This window comes from Sinocyclocheilus grahami, unplaced genomic scaffold, assembly GCF_001515645.1.
Source record: "Sinocyclocheilus grahami isolate Dianchi unplaced genomic scaffold, SAMN03320097.WGS_v1.1 scaffold483.1, whole genome shotgun sequence".
NCBI lineage: Eukaryota > Metazoa > Chordata > Actinopteri > Cypriniformes > Cyprinidae > Sinocyclocheilus > Sinocyclocheilus grahami.
The window spans coordinates 770,408-792,529 of NW_015505662.1; the positions used below are offsets into that span (position 1 = coordinate 770,408).

The window sequence follows — 22,122 nt, forward strand, 5'->3', positions numbered from 1 at the left end:
CTGTGCTCATTTGACCTTCTTATTTGATTAACTAAAAAAAAACTTGTGTTTTCCTCGCAACAATCAGACAATATGTAAATAGGAGTGTTTATTTTAATATTTACATTATTGCTTTGTAAATCAATTCTGATTTCACATTCAGAGGTACATGGTGCAAGCACAACATGATAAAATATAACACAAGGGTCAGGTATTTCTGTATAAATACACATTCACTTGCAGGAACCCATGCCCTTTAATTGATTTAAAAGCAAACCTACAAGACAGATCTGCTTGATTGCTAACGGCATTTAACAAGCACTTGAAGCCATTCATTTTACCTTTCTACCATAATTTAACCTTCATAAAGGCACCATTGTTGCATTATTCTCAGAGGTAACCACTTATGACAAACAGGATTGCATATACATAGTTTGTATTGTAAACAAGTGCAGTGATTTTATGCATAATGCTTCACAGGAAGCCAAGATAAAGTCTTTAGTGCTATTGCTGTCAGATGGATGACTTTCACTTCACAGTGGCTGCTGTGAGAATATAAGATAAGCAAGTATTGCAGGAAGGACTAAACTGTATCTTTACCTTCCATGAGAAATTTCCTTGAGCTCACCCCTCATTAAATCTGAAAGTGTGTTTCAAAGCTGCAGTTGTAACAGAGCCTGCAGAGAAAATGTACCTCTTGTAGAGGTGATGCCGTTTCATCCAGTACCTGAGTTACAAACTCAGCTGCATGAAGAGGTTGACCTGACATGCCACACTCTCCCTCAGCTTCATTTCATCTTCTGAACCCAGAGCCACTCCTGGTAATCGGGTAGAGCCGTTTTCCCCGAGGATGCAAGGCAAGCTGAGGAACACTTTGGAACCGATTCCACCCCAACCCTGAAAGAATTGGAGGCTTGCATTTACATGATCTCAAAATGAACAGACACAGATTAAAAGATGAGAAAATGTGTGTTTTCACAGCCACTTTATCATTTTTCTGTAAGATACAGTCATGTGGCTCCTACAGTATATCTTATAGTTGACTTAATTTTGACAATCTAGACACAAAATTTACATTTCTAAACACTTCCAAAAGTTAGTTGCATGTTAATGCTTTAAAACAGTTGTCCTTAACCTTTTGGCTTGCCCAACATAATATTTAAAGATCCCCTCATATAAGCTATAATATTTCCTCCAGTTTGTTCTGCTGTAAATACGACAGCTGCTTGTTTTCAAACTTTATTAACACAAACTACGAATGTAAACCTATTAAATTAATTGACCTTAACTCGTTTTGTCATTCCAGAATTTAAGAACTGTATGTTCTTTAATAAAACAATAAATTATATTAATAATAAAAATGTTGCAATGTTGTTCTTTTTAAAAAGAAATCCAGTTTAGACATCGATTTTTTTAAGCATTCTAAGCAATTTCAAGTGCTTGTTTTAATCTAAATCAATTTAAATCATTTTAATTCAACCTGCAGTCCTGACCACAAACTTATTGAATACATATTATTCTACAAGGTAGGCAACTAACCTCAGCCAGTGTTGTGACAGAGTGTAACTTCTTTTTGTCCGTTACAATGCTGTGAGTGATGTCAGCAATGGACAACCCGACTGACCATGACCTCTGACCTCTGCCTTTGAGCATCTCTAATGCCCTGAGAACATATCAAACAGTTCACACTTCATCATGCAGTAACAAACCATCAATTAACAATTCTTTCAAATTCGACTGGAAATTATATGAAAAATATCTGGATGCTGATATTTTTAACCCATACCTGTCCATTAAGGGTTTGGTGGAGTTGGACACTGGGGTTAACGCTTGTAGATGGTCAGTTCCTGGCCCCATATTACCCCACAATGCCACTGATACACAACCAGAGAGAGCTGTCACATTAATTATTTAAAACCAGACACCGACCTCAGAACATTACTGCGCATCCGAGGTGTTAATATGACCATGATGCAAATTGTTAGCAATTTAACAACTGTTACAGCAGAAACAGGTCCACGTTTGTGTAGCAGTGTTTATCTAGAATAATTATCCACTTATCAATTCTACAAATCCTCTTTCAGGGTTTATGCACGTCTTATGAAGACTTTTTAAAGACCGATTAAGAAACTATTAGGAATAAATCAAAGCAAGAATAATAGATCACTATGTTCTCTAAATGTAGATGTCTAAGGAGAACACAATGAATTGTATTAGCAACACTTCAAGGTTTGAAAATACATCTTCCAACCGTACTTTTACTGTACCTTCTGATCACACTGTACAAAAGTTGTGTTATTTCTCGCTATTTTGGTTTTGTTTTTCCAGTGCAAATGCTTAAAAATGCTTAAATCAAGGTAAATGCAAAGATGACATGATAAGAAGTTTTGTTTTCTGGGAAATGTATCAAAAAAGTGATTTTATGATGAAAAAAGGACAAATATCTTTGGCTCAGAAAATTTCAGTTTCTTCTTGTTTTAAACAGACTCATTTTGATATACTTCTCAGAAAGCAAGACTTTGTATCTACAGTTTGCATGAATTTATTTTGATTTAAGAATGTTTTGATATTTCTATTGGAAAACAAGACAAAAATAATAACATTTAATGCCATGAATTTAAGACTTTCTGCTCCTATTTTAAGAACTTTTAAAGGGATAGTTCACTCAAACATGACAATTACCCCATGATTTACTCACCCTCAAGTCATCCTAGGTGTATATGATTTTCTTCTTTCAGACGAATACAATCAGAGTTATATTCAAAAATGTCCTGGCTCTTCCCAGCTTTGGGTGTTGAGTAGGGATGTAACGATTCACTCAACTCACGATTCGATTCGATTCACGATTTTGATTTCACGATTCGATTCACGATTATTCTAATTTTTTTTTAACAAAATGAGATTTAAGACAAATTATAAATTAAATGTGTCCTTTTATTATTGCTTGGACAAAATGCTGCACATTTCTTTGTGAAATTGATATATAATATTATAATAATATACTAATATAGCACTTGCATATTATTGCTCTTTTGTTGGTTTTGATTGCTTCTATTTTCCTCATTTGTAAGTCGCTTTGGATAAAAGTGTCTGCTAAATGACAAAATTTAAATATAATGTTAATGTAAATAACATAACTAAATTGAAATTTTAAAACAAGCCCCAAATCAAATAAATAAGTAACAAATAAAATAAATATCTTCATATAAACAAAATAAGGCTTTGTCTCTGCTCTTTCCTTTTAAAATTAGAGGCAACCACTGCATTTTAATCTTGATCCAAACAAAGATGCTGCATACATGCAACATGAGCAGTTTTTAAACTAAATTAGATTGTATAGTTTCGAAATTTGAAGCAAAAACAGAATGGTCAATGCATGCACTGACTGTGGCAACTTTAACATTTGAAAGGATACTATGGCAAAGTTATCGCTTTCTTTATTCAAACTGATTTTATTTTTCATGAATATATGGTTGAACTGAAGAATGAAAGCTGTATCATATAATTGGAAAATTATGAGCTATATGACCGCTTATCGACACTAGGGGTGTGACAATACACTTAGCTCACGAGATGAGACAAAATACAGATACTTGGTTCACTAGAACGTGACAATATTTTAACACTATTTTTAAGAAATTTTCAAATGACAAAATATTTGTCTTTTAATTAGAAAAAGTAAAACAATGCAGTTGTATTTTGAAATATTTGAACTAATCTAGGGCTGTAACTAATGATTATTTTGGTAATCAAGTAATCTACTGATTATTTTTACAACTGAGTAATCTGATATTTTTTTGCAACAGACCTAAGTGAAAACCAGGCTTTAGTATGAATATTCATATATAAACTAATGATGAGGCAATAATAATTGGCTCAAATAAAATATCAAAACGAAGAAATTACATGATTGTATTGAACAACACTGTTAAAATACATAATGTAATATGCCTATAATATGAACATAACCAACTTAAGTACATTATGTATTAAAACAAACCTGCAGTGGGCGCCAAAGGCCTGGTGACGTTTCACTTTACAGCGTGATTAAACAATGTTTAAATCCATTTAATTTTAATATTTGGCCACATGCAGAAACTTTTAATTTGAAATCGCGATGTACAATACATGGCATATTTAGACATAGGTTGATGTATTCTCCTGTGTTGGCAAAGGTTTATAAATGATTTTCGGTACAAATCTAGTGAGATAATGCACACTGTTTTTCCAGATGAATGTTAAGCAATTCAAGTTCACGGCATATACAGAGGAAGAGTTTAGCCCCTTTCACACATACAGTGCTGGTACTTTACCGGTAAGTTACCATTAATAGACCTTTTCAAAAATCCCGGTAAATTTGTTCTGGCAATCATATCGTTTTATGGAGATGACATGATTACTCTGAGCTGTTTACAAAGCACCGCTGCTTTTTAATTAGTTATTCTATGTAAATATGCGCTAGATGGACATCTTTGACCATTGCGCCTCGCCATTTTTTGTCGCGCTTCTCCATTCATCAGGGCTGCAACTCCGCAATTGGATACTATTATGCGCGTCTCGTGTTTATAAGAGCAAAACATTCTGATTGGCTAGTAATGTTAGTTTGGTTGAGAGTGAAAGCTGTGCTCCTCTCATACCATTGGAAAGCGAACTCATGGACTCGAATGTGATATCAATCAACAAGATGTTTTTTTTTTTTAAATTTAGGACTATTTTTTCCCACAGCCAAACCCTGCACACCGGAGATCCGGCACGGTGCCGGAGAACTTTAAGCCAAAAATACATTGTATGGGTCAAAATTATCGATTTTTCTTTTATGCCAAAAATCATTAGGACATTAAGTAAATATATTTTGTAAATTTCCTACTGTAAATATATCAAAACTTAATTTTTGATTAGTAATATGCATTGCTAAGAACTTAATTTGTACAACTTTAAAGGTGATTTTCTCAATATTTCGATTTTTTTCCACCCTCAGATTCCAGATTTTCAAATAGTTGTGTCTCGGCCATATTGTCCTATCCTAACAAACCATACATCAATGGGAAGCTTATTTATTCAGCTTTGATAAAAAAAAAAAAAAATGGACCCTTATGACTGGTTTTGTGGTCCAGGGTCACATGTCAATGAGCTTGTGATCGACTCACCCTTGTTCTCAGAGAGTTCTCCAATGACCCAGGCCTGCTTTCCTGTGTTATTTGCCACCAGTGAAATGTTGATGATGTGAGACAGTCTCTCCGAGTCCAGATTACAGCCCACACCGATCACCTGGGTGGGCAGAAGATGACTCTGTCTCCAGGCAACATGTGTCATAATATCCACTGTGGACATAAAGGTCAAGAGGTCACATACACGGTCTACAAAGCAAGACTTTGCAGTCCGTTAGATTTTAGATGAGTAATTGCTGACTAAATCGTGAAACAACATTCACTGTAAGACCAGAACCATTAATAAAGAAAATAAACATTTTGAATTCCTGTTGTCTTTAAGCAGAAGCTAAGCTAGCAGACTCTGTGTTTCCGAACCTGGTTGAGAGGCGACGAGCAGCACAGCTTTTGGACTCAGCTGGGCGAGACGAGGGATGATGGATCTGTACATGTCCACATTAGTCTGAACTACACTCAAATATGACTGCTCATCACTCCAGGCATTCGCTGTGATCACCACCACCTTAGAGCCCACCGAGGCCGACAGGTCTACAAAATGAAGAAGAAACACACCCTGTCATCAGCTGTTGTATATGAGAGGTTGAGTAACTTTAACAATATAGACAGTAAAACTAAGAGCTAAAGACTTTGTGGTGACTGTATATTCACTTATTATTATTATTATTATTATTAACCAAAACTAGAAAAATTTAAATGTACACTTTTTTTTGTTTTAAATAATTAACTGAAATATAATCAAATATTTAAAAAAAAAGATAAATAAATTTTTTTATTTCAGCTAGTTTTTAAGGAAACATTTCTCATTTTCATTTAAGTTGAAGTACTAAAATAAACTAAAAAGTTTATTATTTGTCTACAACATTTAAAAATCTAATAAAAATTACAAAACAATTTTTTTATTCAAATAAAAACAAAATCTAATTCACAATATTAGCAAAAACTAAAATATTATATCAATTAAATTAAATTAACACTAATCTTAATGTCATAGAGGGCTAAAATGATTTATACATTATTTCTAGAATTTAATTTGGATATTAATGTAATTTTCATATAAGAAAAATGTTTTTTAAATATAAACTTATACAATATCTTTAAGAGTAAGTTCCACATGTACAAGCAAAATCTAAATAAAATAATAATAAAAAATTAGGATAAAAAGTTTTGCTTTAAATGCTACCATTTCAATAATATTTTTTTTTTCTGTATTACATTAATGAGAATCAGTGCTGTTATTACGAAAACTTTTTTTTAATGTATATTTTTTCATTTACGGTATTCAAAATAATGCTGAAATTAAATATAATAGCATTAGATGAAAAACTTTAAAAACTAAAACCCGAAAAAAGCTAAATATGAATATAAAAAAAAGGAAAATAAACATTTTGAATTCCTGTTGTCTTTAAGCAGAAGCTAAGCTAGCAGACTCTGTGTTTCCGAACCTGGTTGAGAGGCGACGAGCAGCACAGCTTTTGGACTCAGCTGGGCGAGACGAGGGATGATGGATCTGTACATGTCCACATTAGTCTGAACTACACTCAAATATGACTGCTCATCACTCCAGGCATTCGCTGTGATCACCACCACCTTAGAGCCCACCGAGGCCGACAGGTCTACAAAATGAAGAAGAAACACACCCTGTCATCAGCTGTTGTATATGAGAGGTTGAGTAACTTTAACAATATAGACAGTAAAACTAAGAGCTAAAGACTTTGTGGTGACTGTATATTCACTTATTATTATTATTATTATTAACCAAAACTAGAAAAATTTAAATGTACACTTTTTTTTGTTTTAAATAATTAACTGAAATATAATCAAATATAAAAAAAAGATAAATACATTTTTTTATTTCAGCTAGTTTTTAAGGAAACATTTCTCATTTTCATTTAAGTTGAAGTACTAAAATAAACTAAAAAGTTTATTATTTGTCTACAACATTTAAAAATCTAATAAAAATTACAAAACAATTTTTTTATTCAAATAAAAACAAAATCTAATTCACAATATTAGCAAAAACTAAAATATTATATCAATTAAATTAAATTAACACTAATCTTAATGTCATAGAGGGCTAAAATGATTTATACATTATTTCTAGAATTTAATTTGGATATTAATGTAATTTTCATATAAGAAAAATGTTTTTTAAATATAAACTTATACAATATCTTTAAGAGTAAGTTCCACATGTACAAGCAAAATCTAAATAAAATAATAATAAAAAATTAGGATAAAAAGTTTTGCTTTAAATGCTACCATTTCAATAATATTTTTTTTTTCTGTATTACATTAATGAGAATCAGTGCTGTTATTACTAAAACTTTTTTTTAATGTATATTTTTTTCATTTACGGTATTCAAAATAATGCTGAAATTAAATATAATAGCAATATTAGATGAAAAACTTTAAAAACTAAAACCCGAAAAAAGCTAAATATGAATATAAAAAAAAGACTAATGAAAATGTCAAATAACAACAAAATTAGAAAAAAATGAAAGCTAAAAATATACAAATAAAAGCTATAAAAATACTATTATAGTATTTAAACAATACTAAAATAGCATGGATGAGAATTTGAAAATGTTTATAAAAGGTCCTGAAAACGATTGTCACATTGCAAAAAAAATAATAAAAACATTCTTAAGTAAAATGAAGAAGTATGAACCAGACAAGGATATACAGTATATCATGAGATTCACCCTTGATTTTGCTAATTAAGATTTAATACTTGAGAATTTAATACATGTTAAAACAGAATATTTTCCATGTGTGGTAGTGTGTTAAACGTGGTGATGAAAAGCACCTTTTGAGACCTCGACCTTTGGCAAACTGAAAATCTCCAAATCCACTGTGCCACCTTTGGTTGAGCTCTCAGGGATGTCAATCAAAACCAGTTTGTCAACACAGCTCTATGACGGAAAGTATGACAATACGGCTTCGTCATAAAAATGCGGTTATGTAGCCATAAGCTATTTCTGGCAAACAAAATACAAATATGTAGTTACTTTCGCCATAATACTCAACACAGCAGCGATTCCCAAATCTCCCCCGCCAATCACAGAGACCTTAACCTCCTGATCAAGCCGATTTCCACCTAGAAGAGCAATTGCAGATCATATTATGATGTGAATTCATAAAAGCGGTACTCAACATGTGCAGCTGCATTTTTATGTCCATCCCAGACAAACCTTCATCAAGGCTGAGATTTGACACATAGGCCAGCAGATCGTTGGGATTGTCGCCCTGTGCTGGAGATTTGGTGCCCAGTGGAGGCTCCTCTTCAAACTTAGCGATCATCTCTGCTAGAAGCCCGTTCACAGATGACTTGGGCTGCAACAGTGGCATTAGTAGTAGTAGTATTTGTCATTTATTTTTATATTTTAAATATCTTTTTAAATAATAATTTTAAACAACTTCTATTTATTTATTTTAATTATATATACATATTTTGATTATTTATACATCACGGGTCAGAAGTTTTTTTCTTTAGAAATAAGTCATGTTTCCCATTTAAGGTGAGGAAAAAACTAGTGTCCACTGCATTTTTACCGATTCTTGAATATGGAGATGTGGTTTACCAGCATGCCCCTTCTTATCTTCTTTCTTCCTTGGATGCTTTGTACCATGGTGCTCTGAGATTTATTACTGATTGCAAATTTTCAACTCATCATTGTGATTTATATGAAAGAGTTGCATGGCCTTCCTTGCGAATACGGAGAAAAATGCACTGGCATTTGTTGATATATAAGGCAATTTTGGGCTATTTGCCAAAGTATCTCTGTTGTTTTATACAAAGGACTTTAATTGGAAATCATTCATTGCGTTCTCAGTCAATTTACACTCTCTGTATACCTTTTGTCAGAACTGAGCTTGGTAAAACCTCTTTTAAATATGCTGCAGCCTCAGATTGGAATCTTCTTCAAAAGGAGATGAAGTTACAAAACTTGGTGTCTTATAATTATTTTAAGTCTTTAATATGTAATCTTGAGAGCAACTTAATGGTGTGTAATTGTTTTTTACTGGTTATATGTTGGTTTTGTAATGTATGTTGTAACTACGTTGTTTATTTGTATATGCAAACTCGGCTGCCTATCTTGAGATTTTAATCTCAGTGAGTCTCTTCCTGGTTAAATAAATAAATGAAGTTTTAATGGTTTTGCTCACCAAGGCTGCATTTATTTGATCAAAAATGCAGTAAATGTAGCAATATTATAAAATATTATTACAATTTCAAATAATTGTTTTCTATTTGAATATATAATACAATTGAATTTATTCCTGTGATGTAAAGCTGAATTTTCAGCATCATTATTCCAGGTTCAGTGTCACATGATCTTTCAGAAATCACTCTAATGTGCTGATTTGATGTTTATTATCAATTATTATTGGTGCTTAATTCTTAATAATATAATAATAATACACATTTTTTGTGGAACCAGTCAAAATTATTATTTTTTTTATTATTATTTACATTAAATTGATCAAAAGTGACAGTAAAGACATTTATAATGTTACAAATTAGATTTCAAATAAATGCTGTTTTTTATTTTTACTTTCTATTAATCAAAGATCATGGTTTCTACAAAAATATTAAGTCACACTGATAATAACAGTTTTAATGGTTTTGCTCACCAAGGCTGCATTTATTTGATCAAAAATGCAGTAAATGTAGCAATATTATAAAATATTATTACAATTTCAAATAATTGTTTTCTATTTGAATATATAATACAATTGAATTTATTCCTGTGATGTAAAGCTGAATTTTCAGCATCATTATTCCAGGTTCAGTGTCACATGATCTTTCAGAAATCACTCTAATGTGCTGATTTGATGTTTATTATCAATTATTATTGGTGCTTAATTCTTAATAATATAATAATAATACACATTTTTTGTGGAACCAGTCAAAATTATTATTTTTTTTATTATTATTTACATTAAATTGATCAAAAGTGACAGTAAAGACATTTATAATGTTACAAATTAGATTTCAAATAAATGCTGTTTTTTATTTTTACTTTCTATTAATCAAAGATCATGGTTTCTACAAAAATATTAAGTCACACTGATAATAACATGAACTATTATTAATAATTAAGTACCAAAAATAACAACTATGCAGTAAATCAGCATATTAGAATGATTTCTGAAAGATCATGCGACACTGAAGACGCTGAAAATACAGCTTTGATCACAGCAATAAATTATATTTTAATATATATTAAATTAGAAAATTATTCATTTAAAATGTAATAAAAATACAAATTTCGTTTATTTTTAATCAAATAAAAGCAGCCGTGGCAAGCAGAAGAGACTTAGAAAAAAATATTTAAAAAAATAATAAATAAATGAAAAATCCTAACTTCTGACCTGCAGCGTACATTATTATTTTTAATTATTTAAATAGTTTTTTTTAAGTCAATTTAATAAAAATATTTCTAAAAATATTTTAGGAATCAGATAATCAGTTAACTATTCTGCATATACTGTAAATATCTTTAGTTGAGAACGGTTTGAGGTTCTCTCACATGGTCCCAGCTGTGCAGGCCCGGCAGGTGTATTCTGCCCTTCGAGTCGACGTGTTTACCCTCCCGTATGACCATGCTGGACGTGGGTCTCAGGAAGCAGATGGGAGGCGCGAAAGGAAAGGAATCCAAGAGCCACAGCAGGATGGGCAGGTTATACGAGCGCCCTGTGGACACATTACCATCCATCCAGACAGACACAGAAAGAAATCAAGTGTCTTCCGAGCAGTTACCAGCTATTCCTGCTTCAAATAAACCAGAGAGCCGTAGCATCTCACCGTGATATCTGACTGCGATGTTTCCCACCAGTTTCAGCAGGTCCTTCTGTAGACTGTCACTAGATGCTGTCAAACACATTTCAACAATGACTCAGAATTAAATAATCACAAATGATGCATACAATAGCAGACAGATATCTGATATATATATATATATATATATATATTCATAATACAAGTTAATATATTGTAATATAGTTTATGCAGTAATTTTAATATAAAATGCAATAATATTCGAAGGAGTTAAACTCTCTATAACTAAGCCAGATAAATGTGGTTTCATATATTCTGATGTATTTTGCTCATCAGAGTGACTTACTGTATGTTGCAGATATTACTTTCATATCAGGATGGACCCGAGACACTTTGTTTAGCTCTTCAATAGCAACATCACGAAATTTATACTAGTAAGAAAACAAGCAGCATGTTAGAGAAAAGAATCCATATTTCAAGGCTGGGGTTTTGAAGACACGGACTCAACTTTTCAAACAGGTTTAGCCAGTGTCTATAGATCATCTTTAACTCGTTAACTATATAAGATTAAGAGAGCATACATGTGAACAAGCACTTAGGAGTTACTCACCTTAGAGAGAACTTTCTTCACAGATTCCGAGTTTAAATCCATTGTCTCTGTTTGAGTAAAACCGAGTGAAACCGAGGAGAGCAGGGGCGGTTCAATCTCAACCGAGCAATAAAGTGAAACTTCCGCAAACACTTTCCAGCTGCTGCTGTCTGCTACGGCAAGCCGAGAGGGGTGAAGCCAAACAAACACAACACAACGATGGCAAGCCGATTTGGGTTGTTTTGTACGGTGACCGAGAAGTGCAAAACAAATCACAGGTGTCTATTTACATTTAGTTAAAAGTGGCTATTAAACATCAGCTCTAGTGGCGCAGTTGGATAAGTGCGTGTCGTTGGCTTTTTGACGTGATTGACCCGGCTTTAGCCGAACTCTTCTTTCCTCCCTTTTCAAATCTCGTATTAGCAATGGATTCTATTTACACTAAGTGAAAATAGCAGTATTTTTAGCAATATGCTATTTACACAGTGCAAATACCTATTTACACTGTTAAAATAGCAGGATTTCTACTATCAAGTATACTACTTGTTGCAAATAGTGGCAATTATCTGCACTTCAGTATTGTAGTACATTATAAAACAGTATGCAATAATAACATATTGAGTGTAAATTATAATTTTAATTATTAAATGGATGCCACCTTATTGGTACATTGTTATTTAGTTTTTTAAACTTGCATTTGCGTTTGTAATTTGTTATTTTGTTTTCAGAATTGTGATTTGTTTTGCACTTCCAGGCCACCGTAGTTTTAGTAAATCAATCATTTAAAATATAATTACAAAATAATAATAATATTAATAAAAGAATATAATATATGGACATCTGAGATGAACATAAAATATGTAAATGCACTGCAAATAATTTAGGGTTGCTATTTTTTTTTTTGGAAGACATTTTTTGAATGTTATACTTATACATCATACGAATAAAGTTTATAGCATTTTCTAACTCCTTTTCACCAGATTCACCATTATGAAAAGAACCATACGGACAGAAATTCTGAAGTGTTGACTATGGAGGACGAAACCTGCAAAAACAATACATAAATAAATACACTAATAAATAAATAAATATGCAAATAAATAAATAAATGTATGTATAAATACACAAATTCTTGTTTAAATACATATAGAAATAATTAAACGTGATTAAAGTAGGCAAATAAATAAAATAAATTGGTGGACAAATGGAAAATGTTTAAGGAAATGCTAAACTCCTCCTATTTATTTTCCTTTGATCACTCATTTATTTCTGAATGTAGTTCCACGTTTATTTTTCCTCTGAGCAACATGCTAATGAGAGGGTGTCAACCATGGTCGGGGTCGGGATAGCTGGGGGCGTGACTTTCCCGCTGACAGGAGATGCATGGTCTTAATCCAGTGTGACCTATGTAAAGTCCCTTTTTCCGTTTAACATAGCAAGATACATAAAAAACTGAGCTGTATTGTCCGTACAGTATCTGTGACTTTACAAACGACCCAACGAAATGGCCAGTGTCGTTTCCTGACGTCATTTTTTGCAACCCGATTGAGTCTCCAGCTAGAGACAACTGTAATATCAGTATCCCATGGTCATCGTGAGATGACTGGTATGAAGTGGTTTAGTCGAGGAATAGACAGTTTTTTCCCATTAGTTATCAGAACAGAAAATACAGGCGACAAAAGTATGTTTATTAAGCAAATAACGGTTCAGTATTGCAATTAAGAGCTATGTAAGCATTAATATTTTACATTGGCCACTTAAAATCTTTTATGATTTAGCTCTCTCATGATTATAACTACAAAACTAACCCTATGAAAAAGTGTAAGATAATAATTAGTCCCCCTTGACTGATGAAGTTAATATGCATGCGCAGGCAAACGCTCAAGCGCGTCACACACGATCCGCCTACTCTTGCATAATTGACACCCTCTCATTAGCATGTTGCGCAGAGGGAAAAAAATGTAACTACATTCAGAAATAAATGAGTGATCAAAGGAAAATAAATAGGACGAGTTTAGCATTTCCTTAAATATTTTCCATTTGCCCACCAATTTATATTATTTATTTGCCTACTTTCATCACATATATAATTATTTATTTATGTATTTAAACAAGAATACGTGTATTTATGCACACATTTATTTATTTGTGTATTTATTTATTTATTGTTTTTGCAGGTTTCGTCCTCCATATCAGTGAAAGGAGGAATTTTAATCCACGTTACATGAACCTTTTCATATAAAAACTGGAATAAATACAAAACTAAAACTGAAATGAAATTAATAGTAGTAGCTATAGTCGTGAATAAATGAAATATTTAAGCATATGAAAGCACGTAGTTCTGTACATTTCGAAATAAGGTGCATTAGAAGTCAATAAATCCTTGATTAATATGAATATTTTAATTAAAACCGTGTCTCCACGTAGTATTCAATAAAAGTCATTTTAATCTATTAAATAACAGCAGAGTGAGCAAGTTTTTGGATCTTTCGGGGCAATTAAAGCAAAAGACAACAACTGTCGAATAACAATATAAAACGCAGAAAACTATTAATTGGTTATTTTACAATTAATTGTACTACAAATTAGAAAATAGGCTACTACAATTGGAAAATATTATAAGTTGCTCAAAAAAATTTTAATAAAATAAAAAACCCAAAACAATAATGAAAACACTATAAACACTCCATGTTTCATTTTTAGCACACTTATTCATGATTTAGTTCATTTCTTTCATAATTTTAAGGAAACTTAAGCCAATTATAGGTAAAAGAGACTTTGAAATGAAGTAAAAACATAATTGGATAGACCTGTTTTTAAAGAAAAATGCATATCGGCAAAATAATAAAACGGTGTACGAGTTATTGTCATTCAGAAACAAATGTGTAATATACGAAGAATGTGAAATGTAATCAAATTTGGAAACAAATATCAAGTAAAAGTTTATGTGTCCACCTCATGAATGCTTTGACTGCGTGTATTTTTATAATTTGATATGTATGTATCTGTTATTATTAGTATTATTATGTTACCTCTCCTGGCACATGCATTGGCAGACAGCAAATATATTGAATACATGAGACATATTTCTGGTTACTACGCTATATTTCAACAAATAAGTTGACATGATCTAGAGCAGTGGTCGCCAACCCGTCGATCGCGATCACTGTCCCAGTAGATCCCGAAAATAACAGTAAAATAAGTACAAAAAATGCATTACATTTATGGGGTTATATTAATGTATCACTGAAGGGAACTGTATTGAGAAAAGTGTCGATAGCATTTTCTTCTCCGTATAAAGTGCGGCTCTGCTTTGTTTACAGCGGTAAGCAAGGAAACGCTATATTGCGGTCGGTTCATAAGCAGTGTTGCCAAGCCCACGGTTTTCCTGCGGAATTTGACTACTTTAACACTGTTGCCGCGGGTTGTTGTTCATGTCCGCGGGTTGAAGCGACCCCAATAACGTGATATTTAGCCCCTGGAATATGAATTTTACTGGAAGATCCCCGCCGAAAAACGTGTATTTTACCCCCGAATGAGATTTTTACATGGGAATCCCCCCGTTTTATTGCGAAAACTTGGCAACCCTGTTCATTAGTGCCACCTGCTGTCAGAGAGTGCGTCTCATTTAAAACCTGCTGTTGTTTCGCGCAGATGTTTTATGTAGCAAATAAATTACACCTAAAGTCAGACCATTCTGTTTTTGTTTTAAATCCTGAAATTAATCTAAATCAAATCAAAAACAACTGCTCGTGCAGATCGTGATTAAAATGCAGTGGTTGCCTCTAATTTCAAATAGCTAGATATTTTTGTTTAAAGCCAGTTTGTTTGTTATAAAGCAAATAGCCAATAAATTAATTTGCTTTAAAAAAATCTATATCAGTATCCGAATCCAATTTGCTAGTTAAAAAAAAAAGAAAGAAAAGAAAATCTGAATTCTGAATCGGCAATGATCGGCGCATCACTAATTAAAATACTAAGTAAAATGCCTCAAATTTGAAATCTGGGTTGTCTTTTTCTATCAATTCTTCAACAGGTAGATATTGTCTTTCATAAAGGCCGAGGTCAGGGATCTTGGGCCTAAAAAGGTTGGTGACCACTGCTCTAGAGTGAAAAAAGTGGAGTTTTGCCTCAAGTTTTTACATTAGCGATCAAGTGCAGCCCAACACTATCAGAATTGTTTAACATTCAAATGTAATAAAATGTACTTATGCAACTTTTTTTTTTGACTTGTGGGTAAGTTAAGTAGTTCTAATGCTGCTGGAACAACTGAAACCTTACATCCAAATCAACTATGTTTAAACCGTGCACAATCACTCAAGTCTATCGGAATCTCTGCCTATGAGCGAAGAAACCGTACTAGGACAGGGTTCATTTATTCATAAGCTAAGCAGGGGTGTCTTAACAGGGGGGAGGTTAGGACATTTCTAAGGGCCCGACGAGGGAGAGGGGGCCCCCACACCAGGGCCCGAGTCAATCAGTATTGCCCGATTGGGCGGGAACCTCAGACCGGAAAAAAATGCATTGGGCAGGTTGATAAAATTTGGGCTGCTTTTTGATACAACTGGCTGGTGTTTTCAGCGAGCTTGTAACGCGGAAATTCCCGTAAATATTTCATCATGAAAGTCGCTTGGGACAGATGATGGAATGTATAATTTGCATGTGCTTTTGAGTCTTACCATTTTAAACTGTGAGACCGCTTTCTGTGAGCTCACTCCCAAAGTCTGTCAAAACATCCGTCTTGATGAGTATTCACGTAAACAGACGATTTATACTAAACACTGTTGGTTATGGCTATTAAATGAATGTAAACAGTTGAGAAACAAAACTTGTGTTAGATCCGTGCATGAGGTCTTAAAGAGACAGCAACCTAAATAAACCTGCTGCTGTCTGTCATTAATGTTTATTTATACATTGAAGACTAACCAGTGTTATTTTAAAGTTAAATAGATTAAGTTTCTGTGGTATTTCTGTACCTGAATATTACTGTTAGACCTACCTGACTTAGTTAATTTTATTTGTTTGTGCCTTTGCTTGTCATTTATCCATTCTTACTTCATTACTGACTGTTTACTTGTCTTTTTTAGTTTAAATTAATTCAGTTTGAAATCAAAGTTCTTAAGTATCTTCCTCACAATATAAATATGAATCAACATTATAAATTGAAAAACATATACACTGGGTGACAAAACATTTAGGTTGGATGATTGTAGTTTAAAAATGTCTAAAAAATATATAGATTTACGTTGTAGTTGGGCTGAGATCTTCAATCCAATCTGGCAACACTGGAGTCAATATGCTGTTCATGGGTCCCAGAAACCATAGCAGCGACCCAGAAGCCAAGTGACCTTAATTATGTAACAATTAACACGTCAACACGACTCTGTTAACAAAGACGGAAGTAACAACGCAGGCAAACGCTGTGGGAAATGCAGTTTGCTTGCACTGTTAGATGTATTATATCTTATGTTCCTTGCTTTGAAGCGGATAACAAAGACAATTAAACTCTTGCGGCTGTTCACTCTGGTCCAGTGACAAAATTAGCGAGAGCAAGTGGTACAAATTTATAAAGATTAGACTAATGAATTATCTACTTATCTGGTCAAAACAAATTCCTCTTTGTCTTTCTTGACTAATTAAAAATTACACCTACTAGCATATTTTTTGAGCATAGTGCTTAAAATGTCTACACTGGTTGTCTAGATCAGTAACTTTTACACAAACTACTGTAGTGGCCATTTTATGTTATTCTTCTCAGAATACCATGCTATTGCCATGTTACAAATGTTGACTAGTTATCTAGAGGATGCAAGAAATGTTGAAATGTGAATGATGTCACATCGTGACCAATCACACGTGACCAATCTGTTTCACAGAGCAAAGTTGACAGCTCCACCATTACAGCAAAAACAAAGAATTAACAAATGACAGGACAACAGAATCTGTCAAATCCCTTTAACAAAAAAATACATTGGAAAAATGGCAGTCTTCTGTCTTTTTTCACCAATTAAATAGTACAAGTAATAAAATAACTCTCCCTAAATCAGGTCCAATCTGGAAGTTGGTGCTTGAGATGTAAGGCTTCCACATCGATATACTTTCATGGTTTCTACGGATACAAAAAAATGCTATTGTGATTCTTAGATGGGCTCTTGATAGTGCAAACCTGCTCCCATGGCTTGGGCATTCAAATAAATAGTGTAACAACATCAGCGGCACTAGGAAAGCATTTCCATTCCACTCGGTTCCTCCCAAACAAAATAAGACGAGATCAAAGCCAAGCATGCTAAACTAAATCTTTTTCCGCTTTGCTTTCATTGCTAGTTTTTTTTTCATCTCCTCCTCCTCCTCCATACGCATGTCCTCTTCATCCTCCTTGATGCCCAGGCGTAAACTGAGGCAGAAACAAAAAAAGATGTAATTAAGGAACGTAATTTCAGCCAGTTCTCTGCATAAAGGGAGAGAAGCGTTTTATTTCAGTCTATCGGAAACACAATCATCACGATCATTTTCATTTCTTGGCATTCTTCCGCCTCATCTCCTCAAGTTCTTGTTTTTCCTCCTCCTGTTCCTCATACACTGCCAATCGCAGGCTAATCAGACAATCAGGGGCAAGGCAAGGCAAAAAAACAAAAATCACAGAAAAGAAGGCAATAGTGTGATGATTTGGTGAAAATGATGATGAACCAAAGCAGTTTGTCAGAACTAATATTTACCCACTTGTAGCACATTTACCCATTGCTGAATTCTTACCTCCTCGCTTCCTCTTTCTGCTGTTCCTTCCAGCTGCTCTCCATAAACTTCAATGCATAGTCACTTTCATCTTTATATCTGTTAAAACAAAAGACACAAATTTAGCAGAAAGTAGGCAAACTCCTTGTAATTTAAGGCAAAAAACATTCTATGCAGATACGCAAACATCTATGTGCAAGCACGTTGCCTATAACTGGCGAGATCAAATACCAGCGTAGAGTATTTTTCAAGCCCAAGGATATTTTATGAAACCTTAAAGTGCCCATGAAATCAAAATGAAAGTTTTTTTGGGTGTTAAGTATCAATATGCTAGTCTTAAGGTTATCTATAAGGCAGTGTGCTCCCGATACGCAAACATCTATGTGCAAGCACGTTGCCTATAACTGGCGAGATCAAATACCAGCGTAGAGTATTTTTCAAGCCCAAGGATATTTTATGAAACCTTAAAGTGCCCATGAAATCAAAATGAAAGTTTTTTTTGGGTGTTAGTATCAATATGCTAGTCTTAAGGTTATCTATAAGGCAGTGTGCTCCAACACAGTGACAAAATTCGCATTTAGAAAATATAAGCATTCAAAGCAAGCAGTTCGTCACTTTCGCCAAAATGGCTCAATTATTTTTTTTTGACGTCACATCGTACTTCAGCTTCTCATCAAACTTTCTGTCCAATCAAATACTCTCTAGAATCCGAAGCGCCCGCCCCCTACACTATAAAATAGACACCGAAGCTGGGGATGAAATCGGTCACTTGTCCACAGAATTAGTATTTTCTGTAGAGTGAATGGCACGTAGTGCACTATATAGGGCTCTAGCCCATGCTGCGATATAAACGAACGCTATTGGCTATTTTAAAAAGGGGCAGGGCTGCTTGATATGTCCCGCCCTGTCTTCCTGTTTCAGTTAAAATTACGTCAACAGAGTAACGCTGTGTGTTTCTAAGCATTTCAAGGGACCTTTAAGTTTGGGAAGAACTCACTTGGACTTGTCATAGCCAAAGATTTCCCTGATATGTTTTGAAATTTCATCTTGGTCTTGTCCTTCATCGTCGATGAAGTCGTCCATCTCAGAGTCGAAATCTTCCTCATCCTCATACTTCCGTTTATAATTGGATGTTATGGGGGGCAACGCTGGTCCTTTAAAAATAGCAGGAGTAGAGGGGATACAACTTTAAAAACTTGTAAGAATACACACAAGGCATTAATGTTGCTACCGATTACAAATTAAAGACAAATAATTTTTTATAGAACATAAGAATGAATACATGTGCAAATAATACAAACTGATTCCAAAAGAAAATTTTATACAATTACTTTGAGCAACAAACAACGCAAGAATTGATACACACAAATTAAAGCAACAAGGATCTTTCGTGACAACTGGTTTAATAATATCCTTAACGGGCTGTCGATTGCTATCAAAACTAATTTCAACTTGTTTCAAGAAAGTCATAACTGCATCTTTTCTCCAGAAACTGCTTTCTGTATGAGAAAGAAAATGTAGTACAGGAATCGATTTTGTCCATCAGGAATTGATTGCATGTATAATTCTATAGGTTACCGTCTTTACATGACAGGAGTTGAATAGAATAGTATAGAACTTTAAACAGACAAGGTTAGCAAGTGACTTTGACACTTTTCATGTCAACACCAGATAGGAAATGTGTACGTGTATAACTTTTAATATGGTCTAATGCATTTCCCCATCAACTTCAGTTGCAAGTTCATTACATTAAGTGGAATTAGTTTTGAGGGACAAGTAGGAAGTTATTTGTGTTATCTTGGGACTGGGATCTGTTGAAATAGTAGTTATCTTAATATTAACAAACAGAAATCATGAAACACTTTAAAAGGTTTAAAGCCATTAAAAGGTTCTTACCACAACCCTTACCAGGAGGTCTAACCAGGATTCTGTGGCCTGAGGGTCCAACCACTGTCTTGGGGCCTTGAGGGCCCAGAGGTCTTGGAACCATCCCAGGTTTTGGTGCAAAGTTCTTTGATGAAATAGTCTCTGAAATAACAGTGCACTGAGGTCTTCCAGGGCCAGAGCCCATGCCATTTAACGGTCTCCCAGAAATACCACCTCCCATCCTGCTTGGTCCATTTATAGAGGCCTTGGAGCTTCCAGGAACCAGCCGAGCTTGCAAACTACCACCTGGTCTTGGTTGCTTTGAGGGGTCACCAGAAGAAGGTCGTACAAGTCCGTTGCCCTCAGGCCGTGATGAATGTCCTGGTTTTGCTTGTTTCGGAGGTTGCCCACCCCTGTCGAAGTTACTAGGTCTACCTTGCCCAGAGTTTTTGTGTGGTTCTTGACCTGGTTTAGTTGCACCAGGAGCAACTCCAGTGCGACTTCCTGAAATACTTGATTTCCCCTGAGGTACTGAGATATTCCCCTTCTTTGGGATAAGGTCACTTGAGGTTGTGGGCTTTTGGCCTTGTGAGGGTCTGGATGGTGCTCGTTTCGATTGAAACGATGCACCATTCTTCATGGCAGCTTTACCATTTAAGGAACCTGAGGAGCCTGAATTTCTGTCTCCATGCAGTTTGGCAGAAATTGGAGTTCTTTCACTGAATGCTTGAAGCTTTGGCTTTTTGCTGGTACTACTTGACTGGTACTTTTCTCCTGATGGCTTGTGCAATTTCTCATTTTTGCCATCTCGGTCTCCACTTTTCTTTTGTGAATTTGAGCTGGATTTGTGTCTTGAAATCTTGTCTGGTTTGGCGTCCTTTCCTCTATCCTGATTCTTAACTCTGCGCTCCATTTCGATTTCCCGAATCTCCTCTGCTGTTCTAAGCCTCTCTTCGGTCTTCTTCACTACCTTCACTTCAACAGGTTCAAACTGCTTCTTTTCCGCAAGTTTTAGTAGGTCTGCAAAGTTCATTGATGCTGGTGGGGGCCTTACTGGAGCACTGTTTTTTTTCGGTTTGCTGTCAACTTTGTTGGAAGACTCAGCCCGAAACTGAGGCTTGACAGGCATGATTTGTTCTTCAGATTCAGAATCTGTTCCCTCACAGTAGTAATCACCATCATCATCATCATACGAGTTCAAGCTTTGCTGCTCTTCCGTTGTATCCCCCTTCGAGCTCCTCTTTTTGGGCTGGTCTATGACAGGGATACCGTTGTAACCTCTGAAATTGTCCTTGGTTCGTGAAGCCATTGCTCTTGCCTTCCTGTCTGATTTCAGCTCCACTCTTTTGGCCAACAGTTCCTCTTTTGCTTTCTTACTCTGTATTTCTAAGAAAGGGAATGACAGAAACATCAAAATATGCATCATATGAGAAATGCCATTGTTGCAATCCTCCAATCCTGCTCCAATCCTGACCAACCCCATAAAGCCAATTATATCATATTTAATACGTAAATTTCTAAGGCCTCTAACTTATCAATCCTTTGCTGAAAAACTTCGTTAGAGGTAGGCAATATGGCAAAAATATCAGATCACAATGATTTTTCAATTTTTTTCAGAAAAATCACGATTTTATCATGATTCTGTCATGTTGGTTTTACTATTCTGCAAGTTGTCTGAGGAGTACAGCCAAACTATTTCCCTATTTTAAAAACAAAGCCTTACAAATTAACAAAATATAAAAACAATGGCAGACATTTAAACCAAAGTGGGTGAAGATAAAAAAAATCATTGTCATTATATTATCTTTGTTTAGGGTCTCAAAAAGGTGGAAATTTTCCAGGACTTTTTTTTGGAATATTCCTGGGATTTTTGTAAAGTTTCTGGAAATTGTCCACCCCTTTGCAACCCTATCTTTGTTATTAAAAAATAAGAACAAAGATACACATTACAAATACAGATAATATACAAATAAAACAAACAGTGCTTTTTTCAGGTACAGGAGGTG

The 22,122-nt window shown here is 34.2% G+C and overlaps 2 protein-coding genes across 5 annotated transcripts; both read right to left on the minus strand.

Moving 5' to 3' along the window:
- Nucleotides 1-8: 8 nt before the first annotated feature.
- On the minus strand, nt 9-11,701 carry uevld (UEV and lactate/malate dehyrogenase domains). Its single transcript, XM_016236186.1, has 12 exons — nt 11,540-11,701; nt 11,276-11,360; nt 10,957-11,022; nt 10,682-10,845; nt 8,339-8,480; nt 8,156-8,244; nt 7,954-8,059; nt 6,590-6,760; nt 5,127-5,300; nt 1,766-1,853; nt 1,519-1,642; nt 9-876 (listed from the first exon to the last, which is right to left on the minus strand). Exons 1-12 carry the CDS (start codon nt 11,579-11,581, stop codon nt 712-714), a joined length of 1,416 nt encoding a protein of 471 aa, XP_016091672.1. The 5' UTR covers nt 11,582-11,701; the 3' UTR covers nt 9-711.
- Nucleotides 11,702-17,439: 5,738 nt separating this feature from the next.
- Nucleotides 17,440-21,501, minus strand: LOC107553863 (protein SPT2 homolog). 4 transcript variants are annotated; one of them, XM_016236188.1, is made up of 4 exons: nt 20,159-21,501; nt 19,248-19,404; nt 18,272-18,349; nt 17,440-17,912 (listed from the first exon to the last, which is right to left on the minus strand). In XM_016236188.1, the coding sequence occupies exons 1-4, from the start codon at nt 21,423-21,425 to the stop codon at nt 17,810-17,812; spliced, it is 1,605 nt and encodes a 534-aa protein (XP_016091674.1). In that variant the 5' UTR covers nt 21,426-21,501; the 3' UTR covers nt 17,440-17,809. The 4 variants fall into 4 exon arrangements, with proteins under 4 accessions (XP_016091674.1, XP_016091673.1, XP_016091677.1 ...); XM_016236187.1 differs by having other exon boundaries at nt 20,147-21,501; XM_016236191.1 differs by having other exon boundaries at nt 17,836-18,111.
- Between the last annotated feature and the right edge of the window lie 621 nt (nt 21,502-22,122).